The 19346-nt window shown below is 45.1% G+C and overlaps 1 protein-coding gene across 2 annotated transcripts; it reads left to right on the top strand.

Annotated features, from left to right (window-relative positions):
• Window positions 1-6679: 6679 nt before the first annotated feature.
• On the top strand, window positions 6680-16506 carry CNIH1 (cornichon family AMPA receptor auxiliary protein 1). Of its 2 annotated transcripts, XM_030482084.1 has the most exons (6): window positions 6701-6855; window positions 8660-8728; window positions 8996-9043; window positions 11865-11977; window positions 12947-13090; window positions 13870-16506. In XM_030482084.1, exons 1-6 carry the CDS (start codon window positions 6775-6777, stop codon window positions 13895-13897), a joined length of 483 nt encoding a protein of 160 aa, XP_030337944.1. In that variant the 5' UTR covers window positions 6701-6774; the 3' UTR covers window positions 13898-16506. The 2 variants fall into 2 exon arrangements, with proteins under 2 accessions (XP_030337945.1, XP_030337944.1); XM_030482085.1 differs by lacking the exon at window positions 8996-9043 and having other exon boundaries at window positions 6680-6855.
• The last annotated feature ends 2840 nt before the right edge of the window (window positions 16507-19346 follow it).

Consider the following 19346-nt stretch of genomic DNA (forward strand, 5'->3'; position numbering starts at 1 on the left):
TTCAATTAATCACATTTTGTATCTTCCAGGTGTCTATATTGAAAGATTGAGCATAAGGCTGAGCAATTACATACATACATTATTAATGCTCCATTTTCATGTTGTGGAAGACAGTGAAGGAAAATGGTGAAGTACTAAACTGAACATGCTCTGGTAATGGTTCGGACACTAGTGGCACATAAAATTGTATTTGCATCAGTGTAAACTTGGCCACTGTTCCCCTCCCAGTTCTTGTAGGCTTTCTTCAGTATCTGCTATTCCTTTTGGTGGTACTAAGATTATGTGATCCCGTATGGATGACAGACTGCTGCAGTGTGTACTTGTGCAGTTTGCCTTGATCTGACTAGCCTCTAGGTCTTTAAAGCAAAAGAGATTATTTTAATACACCTGCATAGAGGCAGTTAATCAGAATGGGCCATTTTGTCACACCACAGGGGAATTGTCTCCTCTGGACTGTTCTGTCATGTTCCATTCTTTTAGGGTCTGCAGACACACTCCTGGTTAACCTTGTTCACCTTTGGTGATAACTGAGACATCTCATACAGAACGTGATTGAGCTCAGCTGAAACTCCCCCCACAGCTGTATCAGTTCCTCTGCAAGAGACAGAGGGAAGAAGAGAGCAATTATCAGCCAGAAGGACTCTCAGTGCAGAACAGATGTGAATACTGGGAGAACAGCATGACTGTCTTTCACAGCAAATTGGCTGCTGTGACGGTGAAGTCCCAGCAAGGCTTTTTGAAAGGTGTGCTGTTAACCGTCCCTGCTGTTATGTGCCGTGGCAGGCAGCTAGTAGCATGAATGCAGCTTCTCCTCCCCTTTCTGCAGTGCTCAGCTCATCAATTAATATAATGCACCCTTGAAATCCCCAATCCAAACAGCATCTGTTGCTGTCACCTCTTTCCTGCAGAAAGTGGGAAGACAGCAGAAGAAAATGGGGCAGAAAATAGTTGAAAGGGAAAGGGGCACCAGCCATTCTACACTTTCACTGAGGCCTTGGAGGACAGAAGTATGGCAGAAAGTTAGGGGTCAGTGTCCTTATTAAGCTGAATAAGGAACAAGAGAGATTTAGCCATTCTTCAAAATAAGGTCTAATTTTAAATATCCGCCATTGGAAACTGCTGCTGGATAATGGAAGGAGAACGTGCCCGCCTTCCTCATGACTACAGCCTGCCTGGCCATCTGTTCCAACAGCACCAAATCCTGGATTGATTTGTGAATGTGATTAATTCAGCTGGGACGACTGGATCAAGGGATCAGCTAGAGACAATATTTATACCCTACCTCCAACTGTGAATGTGCAATTGTTTGGTTCAGAAGTACAAAACAAATTGTATAGCTGTATTACTGGAAGAATAGAAAAATAGATGCATCTGCTCAACAGCTTTTTTTTCCTTAAATGGCCCCAATCCAAGGTCCGTACGTACAGCCTGACATAAGCCTGCTTTCCCTCTCTGTGAGATGAAGCAAGAGCTGTTCTCATTTCACAGAGCTTCTGCATCTTTATTCCTTACACCAGTGCTGCTGTTGCTCTTCTTGCTGCAGTTTAGTTCTAAGATCTTGGAGCTGCTGCCTCTGCAACCTTGTCCTCATGGCCTGGAGAGGCAGATGCGGCGGGTGAGCCCACCACCCCACGCTGCTCCCTCTGCCTGTGGTTACTGGGGAGAGAACTCGTGCAGACATAGAGCCAGTGCTGGGCAGGAACAACCAAGGAGGTGGATTTCTAGCACTGACAGAGCTGTGAGCTGATTTGATAATACCAATATAGCTGGAGAGATGAAAAGCAAGATTTGTAAGGGAATTTAGATGTAGATGAAGACTTTTGAAATACTATTTACTGTGATTTAAGTGTGTAAATACACATTGGGCCTGAAGGTGCCAAACTCAAAGCCACATGGCTTGTCTGTGGCTGAACAGGGAGACCAAAGCCAACTGCATCCCATTTTGACTCTTTATTCTCCCTCACAAATCTTCAAGCATGGGACTGAAAGAGCAGCTTGGGGAAGCATGAGGTTGTGGTGTCATGGTTTAAGCCCAGCCGGTCACCCAGAACCATGCAGCCGCTCGCTCACTCTCCTGTTTATTCCCCCCTTCTCCCAGAGGGATGGGGAGGAGAATCAAAAGAATGTAACTCCCATGGGTTGAGATAAGAGCAGTCCAGTAACTAAGGTATAATACAAAACCACTACTGCTGCCACCAATAATAATAATGATAAGGGAAATAACAAGGGGAGAGAATATAAAACTAAGAGGGGAAAAGGAAAAGAAAACAATAAACGCAAGTGATGCACAATACAATTGTTCACCACCTGCTGACCGACACCCAGCCCAACCGGAGCAGCAATCTGTCCTGTCTGGGTAGCTCCCCCCAGTTTATACACTGGGCATGACGTGCTGTGCTATGGAATACCCCCTTGGCTAGTTTGGGTCAGGTGTCCTGTCTCTGCTTCCTCCCGGCTTCCCATGCCCCTCCTCACTGGGAGAACATGAGACTGAAAAGCCCTTAATCGGAGTAAACATTACTTAGCAACAACTAAAACATGGGTGTGTTATCAGCATTGTTCCCAGACTAAAGTTGAAAACACAGCACTGCACCAGCTACTAGGAAGAAGAAAAATAACTGTTACAGTTGAACCCAGGACATGCGTAACTGGGCTGTGTCTTCTGGCTGTTGACAAGACGCCGATCCCTGAACAGCTCATGGTTTTTTTGATACAAAGCAGAAGTTGCATGTATCTTCCCTCCTTTTGGGCAGAAACAATAATGAGGTTATGTCTGGTAGAGGACTGAATGCCTCATTTGTGCCAGTGAGTACCTTGATGCAATCTTCCCACCGTATCCAGCAGTGATGGGGTTTCTGCTAAAACAATTAACAATGAAATAATTAACGAGGGAAACCTTTTTTGGTGTTGTCACTCAGTACCAGACATAATGCCATCTTAAAATGCCACCGCTATGGCTTCATCTTCTGTTTATTTAGGCTGATACTACTGCACTGGTTTATACTTGGATCAGAATTTAAAGTTATTCTTTGCAGAGTTCAGGACTAAGGGTGGCATTTTTGCAGTCATCACTGCTACAGGCTAACACAGAATGTCTTGGAAAATCCCCTTCTTGCTTTGTTAATGAGCGGCCACATCCTGAAATGCATTATAAAATAGTTCTTGAAAAAACAATTGTTGGTCCCTTTGCCTGATCACATGCTGCTGTTATACCATGGGCTCAGAATTGTATAGATAGGCGTGAACAGCACAGCAAGAGAAAATCAAACCCTGTTATTATTAAAAGGACAGGTTGAGTATTGAGTATTTATTAAAAGAAAACTGTTGCCATGTGACAGTAAATGTCAGAGGGATTGAGGCCACAAGTAGATTCCATAATGAGATATGGTGAGATGCCTCGCAGTGCCTGTGTTCTGAAATTGAGTTTTAAATGTGATTCTTGTTTCTCTTGAGCCTTACTTTCATATCGAAAGGAATTTATACCATTAGTTTGTTTACATGGTCACACACGTAACAGTAGAGTCTAACCAGGGATTCTAAAGATGAGTTAATTAGTGCAACAGGGAAGGATACTTGCTGTTTTGGAAAGGAAGCTGGTATACTTGTAAGTCCAGGGATCTTCTCGCCCTGCTGATTAAGGATTGAGCAGTGAACCCCCACCCTCCACCCTGATGTCTGTTGGCTCCGATGTGAGGTAAGTGACTGGGGAGATGGCGTGCTGTTGCTGCTTCTGACCGGTATCAAAAAGGTGCGCGGAAAGGTGACCTCTGCCAGACTATGACAGAGGTACTTGGAGTCTCTACTGAATTGCAGATAAACACTCAGATTTTCCTCTCCTGAAAACCCAGGAAATGAAATCTTTATTGAAATCAGCAGGATTTTTATTACTAAGTTCAACAGTATTAGATTCTTCTCTGATACCTAGAACTGAAATGACTATTTTCCAGGGATATTATTTTTAATGTTGACGGATGTTGTTAACCTGTGCATTTCTACCATGATAATTCAGAGATATTGCTCTGTAACTTTTTCTCACAGCTCTCTGCCAGAGCACAGCTGTCATGACCTGCCAGAGTCTTCTTTCTTCCCCTTAATCTTCTCTATGAACAGACTGTAACATGCTGAATTATGACTGATGAGGCGACTGTTTTCTGATAAGGACAAATACTTGAGAGGGATTTAAGATGAAGTGAACAGACACTGACATTGTCCCTTGGGATTCCAATCAGGATTAAACTCAATGGATCCAAGATAAAAGGACAGTGCATTAAAAGCTGTAGGCCATCTCCAGATCTCCACTGTGTCTTCCTTACATTGTTTACAAAGTTTAATCCGAGAAAATTCTGAGAAGATACTCAGTTTGGTTGATTGATTTGATTGGATTGGATTTGAGAAACATTGTTTGATTTAAGATCCCAAATAAATGAATGAGAATTGATTAGACCCTTTTCTGTAGAATTTGCGTTTAATTTCCTTTTGTGTTATCTTAAAAAGACGATCTATAATACAAGAAATCCTTCAATGAACAAATCTGTGTTGCACAAGATTACAGCTGCCTTCTACTTCTCCTGACAAGATAATTGCAATCAAATGTCATGCAAGCATTAGAGGTAATAAAATGTCACATTCGTTGAGGCAGAACCAATATTAATTGCAAATGCAAGTACATGGCTGACACACCTTTTTATTTCTGGTACTACATATCCCTATTGCACAACATTCTGTTGTAAAAGAACGCCGAATGAAACCCCATTGCTTATTCAGGTACAGAACAGATCGTTTCCCTTCTCTTTCCCTGTGTTTCAGCTAATTCAGATCATACATCCCAGTCCAAACCCACCAGCTGGAGTGCTGGGAAGGAAATCTTACTGCTGCAATGACTTGTGTGTTCAAACAGCTGTGGTGCTGGCCTGCTCAGGCGCTACGTGAACGGTGGCTTGGCCTAATCCTGTGTGGAGTCCTTACTGCACGTTTATGTGTCTTGAAGGACAAATTCCTGTGTTACATGTGAGCCTGGTGGCTTCTGGTGGGTCTTGTGGGGAGCCAGGTGTCTTTCTTGAGCAGTGTTAAAAGGCTTAGTGCCAAAACATCTGTAATTCTGCAGGGCTTTGGCTTGCCAGGGAGGCTCTAACTGTGGAGGCAGTGATGGTCACTACATCTGGGTGCCTTTGTAAGTAAATATCTACCTCAAATGGATCAAATGGCTGGTTTCCATATTGTGATTGAAAAGCAGCATTACCCCATTCCAACTTATAACAGGATGTCTACACACATCCTCATCTTCTGTACATCCCACAGCTTTTCTGGTGCAGATGACCCTCCCAGACTGCTTAGGAAAAGCCTGAAACCAGGAGTTTGGTCACTGAACATCAGGTCTTCCAGTAGAGTCCTTTTAGATGGGGTTGGGAATAAGTGTATCTGTGCAGCTGGAGTCTTCTCGAGGTAAGAAATGAACTATGCTAATAAATACAGCCTAATGAAGCACTTGGTAAGTTGTCTGTACAAAAATAGCTTATTGCAGAGGAAGACTTTGGTCCTCTGTTGTTTCTAACTCATTCCTCAGGAGCAAGGGATAAGGAGTGTTGGGGGGTGGCTGTGATGCACTGCCAGGAGCTTGAAGAGCCACATCTTCTCTATTTTCTTACCTTTTAGTTAATATTCACTAAGGTTAATTTTAAGGTCTCTTTTCTGGGTTTCAGTTGAAGTTCATAATGACACCATGGTGGTTTTATGGGAGTAGTTTGTGAATGAGTGATTTTATACTGAAAGATCAGCTTTGTGTTTACAACAACTGATTTCCTAAAGACAACTCGTTTGCTACAGTTTTCCCTCTTATTTTGGTGAAGGACATAAAGCTTCTGCTCATCTCTCCTTGTGACACTCAATTACTTGTGTGTAAAGCTTTCTGGCAGATATCACTGGAAAATATTATTTACTATTTGGCAGCTATTAGTTTTATGGAAATCATAGAATCATAGAATAGTTTGGGTTGGAAGGGACCTTCAAACATCATCTAGTCCAAACCATTACTTGTGCTGTTCGTCTGGAAGGAATGGCTGCAGCAATTACCCAGGTTGTCCGTTACCGTGAGATATCCTTGCTTAAAGCTGAAATTACTTTTATCTGACTCTGCAGAAGGAAAATCATAGAATCACAGAATGGTTTGGACTGGAAGGGACCTTAAAGCTCTTCCAGTTTCAACCCCCTGCCATGGGCAGGGACACCTTCCACTAGACCAGGTTGCTTCAATCCCCGTCCAACCTGGCCTTGAACACTGCAGGGATGAGGCAGCCACAGCTTCTCTGTGCCAGCGTCTCACAGTAAAGAACTTCCTTATATCGAATCTAAGTCTACCTAGAAATCTATGTGAAATCTATCTAAATATCTAACTCTATGGATTTCTCTCCAGCAGGCTCCAGATCGTACCGATGGGGGGTTGTATGCCCCAGTGACACCGCTCCTCAGGGGCTCGCACTTCCCTTCTCCACACACAGGCTCACAGGCGCAGGCAATCCCCCCGCTTACCGTCCGCCCGCCTCCCGCTCCTTACCCCGCGCCCCGTTCCGGCGCGGCCGCCGGGCAGGTCCGCGCTCCGCCGGGCGCTGCGGGTCACCCCTCACGCCCCGCGGCTATGGCAGCGGTGCCGGCGGTCCCCGGCAGGGGGCGCCGCCGCGGGGCGGGGCGTAGCGGGCGGCTCCTCCCGGCGGTGAATGCCCGCTCCCGGCTGTCCCCGCGTCCCTCCCGGCCCGCCGCGGCTCGCCCGGCCCCGCCGCCATGGCCTTCACGTTCGCCGCCTTCTGCTATATGCTGGCGCTGCTGCTCACCGCCGCGCTCATCTTCTTCGCCATCTGGCATGTGAGTGCGGGGCGGGCGGCTCGCCCTTCGCGCCGGCCTTCCCCCGCTCCCTTCCCGCCGCCCCGGCTGAGGGGACGGCCGCCGGGCCGGGCCGACAGCGGGTCCTGCCGGTGCGGCCTGCGGCCCTTCCGCGTGGAGCCGCCGCTCCCCGGGTGCGGTCCCTGCGCGCTCGGCGGGTCGCTCTCCCGCGGAGGCCGGCGCAGGCCGGGATAGTGCCCGCCCGCCCGCCGCCTGAAGGGGCGGCCCGTGTCCACTCTCAAGCGGGACGTGTTTCTCGCTCTTCGTGCCGGGCCGGGGGCAGCAGAAGGACCGAAGACGGCGCGGGGGGTGGGCGGGAGGGGGACACAGCCGAGGCCGCCATCGGAGCACCGAGCCCGGCTGGGACTCAATGACATGCCGCGGCTGACAGGGCCGAGGCGTGTCACACGCAGCGCTGTCCCGTGAGATCCCCCGAAGAGCCGCAGCGTGTGGGCTGGAGGCTCCCGGGGACCAGCCGGGGATCCCCGCCCTGCCCGAGGACTGGGGCACAGCGGAGCCTCCGGAACGGCGGGGCCGGTTCCCGAGGCACAGCCCCGTCACAGAGCTGGGGCTGAGGCAGCGCCGTCATCCTCGGCCTGAAGAGGCGGAAATCTGGCAGTGCTCGTCTGCGAATAAAATGGATTTTCGAGTGCTCCTAGGAGATAAAACCGTTTAACTGAATGGTGTTTTTAATGAGTGCACCCTCTTTAAAGTAGAGGCGAGATTTAGATTATAAATTAAGAAGCAGCTCTTCACTGTGAGGGTGGTGAGGCCCTGGCACAGGTTGCCCAGAGAAGCTGTGGCTGCCTCATCCTTGGCAGTGTTCAAGGCCAGGCTGGACGGGGCTTGGAGCAACCTGGTCTAGTGGAAGGTCTCCCTGCCCATGGCAGGGGGTTGGAACTGGATGAGTTTTAAGGTCCCTTCCAACCCAAACCATCTGTGACTCTATGATAGTGGTTTAGTCTGAAGTCAGTCTGGCTGCTTATTTAACAAAAATAATGAATTAAGTGTTGTGTGTTGTATTTTTTTCCATGCTTTATGCTGAGACTTAATTTTTGAGGGTTTTTTTTTTAATTTTATTTTTTTGGTAAGTTTTCTGTCTTGAGCCTGACATGGGGAGAGCTGGACAAATAGGAACCTGCTTAGGATCGGCTGTGAGATAGTTCTCTAGAAGAGGACATAATGTCTGGCAAGACATTTGTTCCAGAGAGTGGCTTTTGCTGTGTTTCATGCTGCACCTTTGTCTCTTTTTTAAGACATGAAAAGCTCGAGTCTGTGTGGTTTCTTTATGGATGCACCTTTTGGATATATATGCGGAGTCAGCATTTCCTTTGACGTTAAGACAAACCATCTGTCTGCTTTTATGATTGCTGCTGATTTTTCCTGGTTAAGGAACCCTGTGTCAGGTTCCTGCTGGCCACCAAAAGAGTCACTGGCGATGTTTGGGGTGGGCACATGGAGTGGGTCTGTGCTCAGCGAGTGGGGTTAGAAACTGCTGGAAGGGGTGTTGGGAATTCCTTGCTGGTGGGAGGTAGAAAAGGGGGGTGTGGGCAGAGGTCTTTGAATGCTTGAAGTATCTTCTGCTTTCTCATTTGTATAACCAGTTTCAAACGTGTCTTACCTGTGTGTTTATGAAGTTAGAACTTGGGAGAAACTGCATTCCGGAGTGGAACAGCAGCAGGTGGATGTTACTGCTCTGTGCCAAAACGTTCCTTATTCATGGGTAAAACGCATTGTTGCTCCTGGGCTGAAGAATCACAACTGTTTCGTTGTTACTTTTTTCTAGATTATAGCATTTGATGAACTGAAGACTGATTACAAGAATCCCATAGACCAATGTAATACACTCAATCCTGTGAGTAGCATGCTATAAGTTTGGGGTTTTTTTAGTAAATATATGCAAGTGCTTGGTTTTGGTGTTATCTCAGTGTAATCAAACTAGGCAATAGAATTGCACCTGGGTTCACAAAACCTAGCTGTTTGATAGAAGTTCTATGGAAACTTCTTTGTCTGATTCTTTACTTTCAAGTTGAATATTCTGACTGTTGTTAATCTGCTGGTGATCTTGTCAGCTGTCATACTAACATTCTTTCAATCTGCTTTCTACGTTTTCGGCACAAAGACAGTTGAAAAGGTCAAAAAGATTAAAAGAGTCAAAATTGCATTAAAGGTGTGTACTGCTTCTCAGTTTAATGTTCTTAATGCCACTTCCCTTTCATTTTGTTAGGAACGTTTGTAGTACTATTAAGCTGTTTTGTTTAGTGTGCCTGTTCATCTGCTCGCTCTTTGTTTGTCGGGGTTTATAACAACTCCATGGATTTCCATATTTTGTGCAAAATGATTTGCTTGCTTACCCAGTGAAGTGGGGAAAACTGTTACATGCCTCTTAGACGTCCTCTTGGTCATCTGAAGTAACTTCGGATAGACATAACTAGTGTTTTTCAAGACTTAGTGAACTCTGAGATTATAGGAGACTAGTTGTTTTTTAAGCATTGACCAAGTAAGTTCTGATCTCAGAGGGTTTAGGGGATGCAGCCTGGTAGGTGTTATCTTCACGTCTTTTTTTCCATTCCAGGATCAGGGGTGTATCTTGGTGTCTTCTCTTGGATGCAACTCCCGACACTCTTTGGTTTATGAAAAGAATTTGAGGCAAACTATCTGCTTGGATCTGTAACAGACTGATAACAAAAGAGATGCTTGTTAGAGAGCATATCGTTTGATGCAGCTGCGTTTTTGTACATTTCTCATGGGTTTTACTTCAGCTTGGTGTGCCCAGGCTGAGGTAGAATATAGGGGCAGCACAGCAGTGAGGCCTGGGTTGTGTTCTGAAGAGTTAAGTAAATTATGCCAATGAAAAATGAATTTGCAGTAGCTGGGGGCAGAAAACGCAAGTGTCGGACGTACAGCGCATCAATTGCCAGCGAGTATTGCAGCATGAGAATGGGTGGGGAGGAGAGGAGGTGGCAGGCAGAGGATTGCATCTGGGAGAGTGAGGTTTGCCGCTCGACAGCTGCGCATCTAACAGTTTCCCTTGCTTGGTCTGTTCTACGGTCATTCCTGCTACAGTATGGGGAAAGGCAAATTCTCATCATGTTTATGCATTATGATCTTATCGCAGCCTCTGAAGTATTATAATGCGCATGTTTAATGCAAATATTAACCTTCTGTTAACCCACGTGCATGTAGTGTTTATTTATATGATAGCTTCGTGAACTGAAAGTATTAAATAACTTAATATTTGCTGTTCTTGTGAAAGTAGAGTAGCCACTAAAAGTGAAGTTAAGATCCAGACTCTCGGGATGTGGTAAATGATGCTGGACAAACACACTGAAGTGTTCTTTGGCTCTGCAAAGAATCAAAAATCCTCGTAGGAATGGAGACACCTCAGTGGAAAGATTAGCCCAAAATAGTAACTGCACAGTACGCTGCTGATGCTGTCTTTTCCCTGCTCCTGTTGTAGTCATGTCTCTTCTCAGCAAGGAGATTTCTTCCTCTCTTTTTTCTGAAATAAGTATCATGGTAGAATTTGATGTAGTTAATTTTCCTTCAGGATAGCCAGGGAGCATCAGGTGCAGTGGGTTTGAGAGACAGGTATTGTGGTGCAGGAGTAGGCTATAATAAACAAGAGAAAGAAAAAACCTGTTTTGAGATGTGAGTTAAAATAAACTACACATTTTCAGACCTGGTAAATGTGCCTCAGCAGGCTGCCAAGTGCATTGTGTTTTGGATACATAAATGCCAAGTTGTAAACGGTGAGTATACAAAGAAGGATCTGGGTGAAAATATTTACTTGAAACATTTCCTGTGCGACAGTTTCTTTTTGTTGATGTTGATTCAAGTTTGCTGTGTTTGATATTCTTCATTTAGAGAAGCATAATGTTGTAATAGCAAAGCGAGAAGGTCTGTTGGTAGGTTTTAGATTTCTAGGGAAGATATTTTGGGGGTTTTAAAGCAGACTGCTTTGAGAGAATGAGCAAACTGCTGAACCGCTGAAACTTCAATGCAGCTATCCTGTGCATTGCAAGTCATACCACACATGGAGGGGCAGAATGTATTGTGTGTGTGGGTACACATGTAGACAGTTGAAGTCTTTGGGTAGAAGCAGAGTATTTTTCATGAGGAGATGTTTTAGTGTCCTGAGTTGAGAAGTCACAAGCGTACGGATTTCCTTCTTTCTGAACTGCCTGGTGAAGGAGTAACCCGTGTCACTCTGGGGTGACTTGTTTTAGAAAAGCTTACACTTGTGGTGCGTGTGGGCTCCTGCTGGCTCTTTGCATGCATTTAATCTTTGTATCTCTTCGTATGATTCCTGTTAATAGCACTAATACTACCCGGCATTTCACGCTTTCTGTGATTTCATAGTAAACTGATAATTAGCTCTGTGGGCTTCTGCTGGGAAGCATGATGCTGGGAAGCATGCAGACTGGGGAAGGAAAATGAAGCTGGTCAGCGAACTGTATGTGTGTGGCTGCTGTCGCGCCCTCCTCATGCGCCGCAGGCACCGTTCCTGCTGGTCCAGTGGCTAAAGCTGTGCCTGTGGGGCTACATCCTGGCAGTAGTTTGACTCTGAAAAGTGATGTGTGAGTGAATACCAAAACAAAGCTGTAAAATAGGGAAAAACAAAACATCTTTTTGCCTATGAACTGTTCTACAGAGCATGTTTCCTACTGATATTTCTCTGTTGCATGAGCAGAAATATCTCTATGATCTCTTCTGTTGTGAAGGTCACGTGTAAAGTACAGAATCTGTTAATGGTGCACTTAAATCAATAGAAGGAATAAAAAAAATTGGTCTGAGTGTTTAATTTTTGTGAATTTTTCTTCATGGTCCATGAATATCCTGTGAAAACAGCAAGGCACACACTGCTAGTTGTTGTTTTCACTTTCTGCAATCTTGTTAGCATTGTTTTTGAATAATATTTTCATAGATTAAACCCCATGCGTTTTGCTTTGAGTAATTGAGACTTCCTAACTCCTATTTTTCTTTTCCAGCTCGTACTTCCAGAGTACCTCATCCATGCATTCTTCTGTGTTATGTTTCTCTGTGCAGCAGAGTGGCTTACGCTGGGTCTCAATATGCCTTTGCTGGCCTATCATATTTGGAGGTAATATTGATGAGTCTGGCATCTGTACTCATGTTAATTGTTACTCATTCTCCTGTTGCAGCGCTTCCTGTTCAGTGTTCTGTGTCTTTGGCAAATAAAGATGCTTTCTGGTACGACATTGAGGAAGTTTACCTCATGGCTGTAAGAACCATCATGGCTTTCTCTGTTGTCACTTTTGGGTTTTATTCTCTTATGCTGTGCGAGAATGGAGTTGTGTTGCGGGTGCATTGGAGGTAGCTGACATGTCAGGGGGGTACACTGTGGCAGGTTCACACTGTGGCTGGCCAGCAGAAGTGGCAATCCCGCTTTCCTCCTGCCACTGAGACGTGGGCACTGCCTCTCCCTGTGCTGGTATTAGGCCTGTGCCGGGAGATGCAGGAGGGAGCTGATCTGGGTGACATGTAACCCAGCCAAACAGCTTCCGCTGCGCAGCTCTGTCTGTGCTAGTCCTGGTGAGAGGAGGGATTGGAGGGGTGGAGGTAGGACTGTTCCTTTTGCTAGTAGCCTATGTTGAGCTACATTTTTGGGCTCATTTTGTGCTGGTCCATGTGAGTATTCCTTTAGCATGACAGCCAGCATGTGCTCTGTTAATGAGGACAGGCTGTTGGTTACACAGGGTTGTATGTTGGTCTCTTCTCCAGCTTCTCCAACCCTTTTATAAAGAATCCCATTTTTCTTTTGTTTCTAAATTTGTTCTACTTCCTCTTGGTGTACCAGAGCTCAGCATGGTTTAAGGCTGAGGTGAGCTGTCATGGCACTGCCTGTGAAAGCTCTTCCATAGGCAGGTTCAGTTGGGAGCTTTGTATTGCTCTTGCAGTTTGCCATCTCCTACATGGAGCTGATGGACTTTGCTGAGCGGTGTGATTCCTTGTCCTGGTTCTGCTGTTACTCAGGGAGGGGGCTGAGAGTGGGCAGGAACCAATGTTTCCCATTGCCATCACCACAAAACTAACTGTGCATCACTTTCAGATACATGAGTAGACCTGTGATGAGTGGCCCTGGTCTGTATGATCCTACAACCATCATGAATGCAGATATATTAGCCTATTGCCAGAAAGAAGGATGGTGCAAATTAGCATTCTACCTTCTATCATTTTTTTACTACCTATATGGGTAAGTTTTGGTTTTTCTTTGTCTCCCATCTGATTTTCAATCTGACATTTTGTCTTGTTGCACAAGAGAGATTTTGTATATAGGAACCTAGGTAGTGCCAACTTCCCTGAAAAAGAATCCACAATCACCACTTATTATGTTTTAAAATACAAGTCTTAATTTGGTCAGAATTACTATTTTGAATCTGTGTACCCTGACTGGGGGCTGGAAAGCTCCAAGCTTTTCTTCTTTTAAGCATAGTATAATCCCACCTGTTTTCATTAGGAAGCTGGAACAGTAATATTTGTAGAATAAGTAGTTATATTGATGTAAACATGATCTTTGTTGAAGTCAAAGGCAGAAGAGTCTTTCTGAGGGTTAACGGGGGTGAGAGGCACAAAAGCCAGTGCTGCTGCCTGGTTCTTCCTCCCAGTTCTTCCTCTGAGCCAAAAGCCGGTTTGTCACTAGGGTGGTGTGACGTGGAAGTGGTGTGCACTCCTTCCCCTGGGCATGCTGCGCTGCCTGCAACACGGCTGCAATAGTTCAGGCTTTTGGCACAGCAGTGTTGTGATTATACACGCTCCCTGTTAGCGTGTCACTTGCTCTAGTGGCAGCTGGCTGTGGCATTGGCTTGTGTTATACTTTATCAAGCCCTCCTGATGTGTTTTGTGTAAAGCCTCCAGTCACTATCCATGTACCTCTCACAGATCTGTTCCTTAGAATATGTAATATATATGTATAATTAAATGTATAACACTAATGAAAATGATGCATCTTAATATTTTTATTTTATTTTCCAGCATGATTTATGTTCTGGTGAGCTCTTAAGAAGGCATTCAGCAAGCTTTGTTCCAGTTAAGTGCATGCAAAAGCCACAAAACACGGATTCTTTACAACGAGAACCTCTTACCAAGATTAAATACGGAATCTGGTGATCGCATTTGCGTTAGAAAACAATGACCCCTCTTTTTAAAACATTTCCACATTTTACACTTGTGGAAAGACTGTTTTCTTATATTTTACCGGGACACTGAAATGAATGAATTACGTGTAAATTAATACAAAGATTACTGGGTTTGAAAAGTTTTGACTTTGCACTCCACAAGGAACAGCCCTAATCTCCACGTAGGTATTGGTTACTGACTAACCTTAGCACACTAGGGATCTCCTTTAGGCTGGGCTTTGTAGTGACTCATCTGGACTTGCATATCCCACTCTTAACTGTAAATCAGCTGTAGGTGCTGAGGGCTTGGGAAGGACTGGAAGTGCTGTGTGTGTTTTACCTGTGGGCGACGTCGGTCTTAGGAGATGAATTCATGGACATAATTGCAAAAATAGGAGTTCTATTTTGGTTTATTTTGGTTTTTTTCTCCTACCTGGTTAATCTTTCCCTGTATATGCATGGTTCAGAGAGTTCCGTATTTTCTCCAAACATTAACCTTGCTTTAATCTCGAGTATCTGTCATTGTGATGGAAGTTGAATTGTCCACAAAGGAATGAATTTAAAACGATGACAGTTGTTTTTGTTAACGTGTGTGCCGTCTTATTAACAAATGGACAAATCTACAACATTTATTGAGTCCAATGATGAAAATACTCTTGAGTTACTCTTTGAGTAACTTTCTGTTCTGGTTTAAACCCAGCCAGTAACTCAGCACCAGGCAGTTGCTCGCTCACTCCAGCTTTCCCTCACCCCTGGGCAGGACGGGGAGGAGAATGGAAAGAGTGTAAACCGCACGGGTTGAGATAAGAACAGTACAGTAACTGAAATATAGTGATAATAGAAAGAATACCAACAATAAAAAGAAGAAATGAAAGCTCAGAAAACACAAGTGATGCACAATACAATTGCTCAGCCTGACCCGAGCAGTGATCAGTCCCTTCCAGGTGACTCCCCCCAGTTTATATGCTGGGCATGACATGCTGTGGTATGGAATAGCCCTTTGGCTAGTTTGGGTCAGGTGTCCTGTCTCTGCTCCCTCCTGGCTTCTTATGCCCCTCCTCACTGGCAGAGCATGAGACTGAAAAGTCCTCGATTGGGGTAAACACTAAGCAACAATTGAAACATTGGTGTGTTATCAACATTGTTATCAGCCTAAAGCCCAAACCCAGCACTGCACCAGCTACTAGGAAGAAAATCAACTCTATCCCTGCTGAAACCAGGACACTTGTGAAATTTCTCTTGAATAATATTACAGACCTTTTCAAAGCAGAAAGTGGGATGTGAAACTGCCTTGCTGTTCCTTAGTGCAATAAATAATGATAATTGAAAAATGATTCTCAAATTCAGAAACACTTATTTTTACCTGGTGCCTTGTTTTGTTTTTAAACAGAACAGCTACTTGCAGTGTTCACCTGTTAGTTATATGATGGGTAATTGCATTACCTTTTAAAACCCGAACACTGAATCAAGTTGTGTCTGGAAAAGGGAAGCTCTGCTTTCCTGCTTTTTGTTTTTCCTGGGTCTGCAGATGAACGGTAGCTGGAGTGGGGGTAAGATGTTTCAGATGAACTGATAATATTGCATTGTAAATTGTGACTGCAAACAGATGCTGAATTTAGGAGTAATAATTAGGAATCTGTTTCGTTTACCTGTGCTGGAGAATAATGAATAGTTGCCCAGTTTTAGTAAAACTTTTTTTTATAAACTGTGTATTTGTTCACTTTGGGTGTCTTGGGTGTTGGATGCAGGAAGAGCTGTACAAATGGCTGCACTGGGTTCAGCCAGAATTTCGGATACTCCAATGCTCACGTGTTGGACAGCAGCAATGGCAGAGTGAAAAGAATATGAAACAGGGCAGGTACTGAGTATCTCTGCCTGAACAGTGAGAGAATGTATTTGGATATGTCACAGATGTCCTGAGCTACAGGTTCAGCATCTTCAACAGCCCTTGAACAACTTTTCTTCTGTTAATTCAGGTGCTTTTTGAGCACTTTCGTAACCCGCTATGGAAGATAGCCTGAGAGGCAGTGAGTTCTGCAATGGCATTACTCTCTATGTAAAAAATACTTATTTAAAAGTTCTGCTGCACTTCATCTGGTGCGCCCAAGCTCTTATTTTGTTAAAACATATTGAAAATTTCCCCCTTGCCACCTTATTTATGCTGAGCATGATTGAATACACCTTCATCCTATCATCTGTCCAAGCGGAGAAGCCCGTTTAACCTCTCTTCTATTGGAAGTCCTTCTGCAGCTTTGTTAAACTATCCTTTCTCCTCTGCAGATTTCCTGTTTCTAAGCTGTTGTCATTACACAAAGTGTGGCTGCCCAGGGAATGGCAGTGGCAGTTTCCTGCTTGCTGCTTCTGAATTCCTCTCCTCTTCCTATAATGTACTGGGGCTGGGAGAATTCAAGCTGTGATAACTTCAAATTCTCTTTCTTAAGTAATAATAGACACCTGGCACCTTATTACTACATATATAAACTTGTTTTTCTCACATGTTTCCTGGTTGCATTTATTGACACATAGCTTCCCAGGCCATCCCTGCTCAAGCATTCAGTGTGACAACGTGTAGTTTTATTTTCCCGACTGTCCCAAAACATTTGTGCCAGTCGCAGGCTTTAATGCCAGGACCGGTGTTTTCTGTGCCTCCTCACTCCCATTCCCGAATCCTTTTCTATCAGTTTTTAGTTGATGAGGATTTTCTTCCTTATGAATCATAATTTGAGTTTTCAGCAGAATAATTTTTGAAAGGCTTTTTGGAAACCTGGGAATATTGTTCCTGCTGGATCACTCTCATTCTGCTGCTTAGCTCCTTCAGAGACTGCTGTAATGCAGCAGCAAAACTCCTTAATCCCTTCTTACATTCATATCTTTATTAATCTGTTACAGAAATGAGACTGACTGGCTCATAACCCCTTGGCTGCCTCTCATTCCCTTGGTACTGGGCTGATGGAAGCCAAGTTATGCTCCAGAGTAAGAGATGTAGTGTGTCCAGCTGATAGCTTCTGAACCCCCCTTCAGCTGTGGAGGCTTTGCCCAGGAATATTTAGCAAAGTGCTTGCAACATCTGCAGTGTCGCAGCAATGACCGGCTTCTCACATCTAATGTAAAAGCGTCTGTGAGTATTCCTGAAGAAGGGAATTCAAGAGGTGGGAATGGCACAGCGGTTTGGCAGCGCAGTTCTGCTGGTGAACCTGAATTCACCACTAACCCCAGGAGCAAAATGCTCATGTGGAGCCTGCCCTGTGCACCGTGGGTCAATACAGGAGAACCGAGGAATTGCATTTCAAAGGTCTTTAAAGTGTCAAAACATTGCAGGGAGAGGTCAGAAATGCGAGTTAGGAGTTAAAAAGTCCCATGAGAATGCATGCTGTGCAGCCAGAGTACTGGCTGTTGTGCGTCCAAACTGTAAACCTGATGATAATTAATCTTTGGAGTTCCAGGAGGTGAAACATTATGGAGAAAATAAAGCACATTTCTCTGTCAGTAAGTTTCCTGCTAAGCTGTCTTGAAAGGCATCTGATAGATACCTACTGTCTGAAAACCCTCACTCGCAAGGCACTGAGGAAGGGACACATACTTTTTCTGTGTTGCTGTTTGTGTGCTGGGAGCAATGTTGGGGAAGGAACAACACACATTTACAGCAAAGGATTTTCTGTAATTCCATGCTGTGGAAACTGGAAGAGTTCCCGTTGTATGTTTTTGGGGTGGAGAAGGGAATGGCAGTAAAAGCCAGTTAAATATCATAGAATCATAGAATAGTAAGGGTTGGAAAGGACCTTAAGATCATCTAGTTCCAACCCCCCTGCCATGGGCAGGGACACCTTGCCGTAAACCATGTGGCCCAAGGCTCTGTCCAACCTGGCCTTGGACACTGCCAGGGATGGAGCATCCACAACATCCCTGGGCAACCCATTCCAGTACCTCACCACCCTCACTGTCAAGAACTTCTTCCTTATGTCTAATATAAATTTCCCCTGTTTAAGTTTGAAGCCATTACCCCTTGTCCTACCTTCTCTGCAGGGCTGCTCTGAATCTCTTCTCTGCCCAACCTGTAGCAGTGCCTGGGGTTGCCCCGACCCAGGTGTAGGACCTTGCACTTGGCTTGGTTAAACTTCATAAGGTTGGCATCGGCCCACCTCACAAGCGTGTCAAGGTCTCTCTGGATGGCATCCCTTCCCTCCAGCGTATCAACCGAACCACACAGCTTGGTGTCATCGGCAAACTTGCTGAGGGCGCACTCAATCCCACTGTCCATGTCACCGACAAAGATGTTGAACAGGACCGGTCCCAACACCGATCCCTGAGGGACACCACTCGTTACAGGTTTCCAACTGGACATCGAGCCATTTACCACAACTCTGCGTGCGGCCATCGAGCCAGTTCTTTATCCACCGAGTGGTCCATCTATCAAATTGATGTCTCTCCAATTTAGAGACAAGGATGTCATGCGGGACAGTGTCGAACGCTTTGCACAAGTCCAGGTAGATGACGTCAACTGCTCTGCCCCTGTCCATCAGTTCCGTGGCTCCATCATAGAAGGCCACCAAATTGGTCAGGCAGGATTTCCCCTTAGTGAAGCCATGTTGGCTGTCACCAACCACCTCGTTGTTTTTCATGTGCCTTAGCATGTTTTCCAGGAGAATCTGCTCCAAGATTTTGCCAGGCACAGAGGTGAGGCTGACTGGTCTGTAGTTCCCTGGGTCTTCCACCTTCCCCTTCTTGAAAATGGGGGTTATATTACCCTTCTTCCAGTCATCAGCAACTTCACGTGACTGCCACGATTTTTTAAATGTGGTGGACAGTGGTTTAGCAACTTCATCCGCCAGCTCCTTCAGGACCTGTGGATGGATTTCATCAGGTCCCATGGACTTGTGCACGTTCAGGTTCTTAAGATGGTCTCAAACCTGATCCTCTCCTACAGCAGGCCTAAGGTCTTCATTTTCACAGTCCCTGCGTCTGCTTTCCAAGACTTTCGTGGTGTGGTCAGAGCATTTGCTAGTGAAGACTGAGGCAAAGAAGTCATTAAGAACCTCAGCCTTCTCCAAATCCATGGCAGCCAGTTCTCCTGATAGCTTCCAGAGAGGGCCCACGTTGTCCCTAGTCTGTCTTTTATTTGCTATGTATCTATAGAATCCTCTCCTGTTATCTTTCACATCCCTTGCCAAACTTTATTCTAGCTGGGCCTTAGCTTTCCTAACCTGGTCCCTAGCTTCCCGGGCAATGTTCTTATATTCTTCCCAGGCCGCCTGTCCTCGCTTCCACCTTCTATAAGCTTCTTTTTTCCCCTCTAAGTTTCCTCAGCAGTTCCTTGTCCATCTATGGAGGTCTCTC

Source organism: Strigops habroptila, chromosome 4 (assembly GCF_004027225.2).
Source record: "Strigops habroptila isolate Jane chromosome 4, bStrHab1.2.pri, whole genome shotgun sequence".
Taxonomy (NCBI): Eukaryota; Metazoa; Chordata; class Aves; order Psittaciformes; family Psittacidae; genus Strigops; species Strigops habroptila.

What these genes read in the sequence shown, in the direction of transcription:
- CNIH1 (XM_030482084.1), top strand. Translation starts at nt 6,775, where the DNA reads ATGGCCTTCACGTTCGCCGCCTTCTGCTATATGCTGGCGCTGCTGCTC. An exon ending in TCTTCTTCGCCATCTGGCAT is followed by an intron (nt 6,856 to 8,659) that starts GTGAGTGCGGGG and finishes ACTTTTTTCTAG; the next exon opens with ATTATAGCATTTGATGAACT. An exon ending in AATGTAATACACTCAATCCT is followed by an intron (nt 8,729 to 8,995) that starts GTGAGTAGCATG and finishes TTCGGCACAAAG; the next exon opens with ACAGTTGAAAAGGTCAAAAA.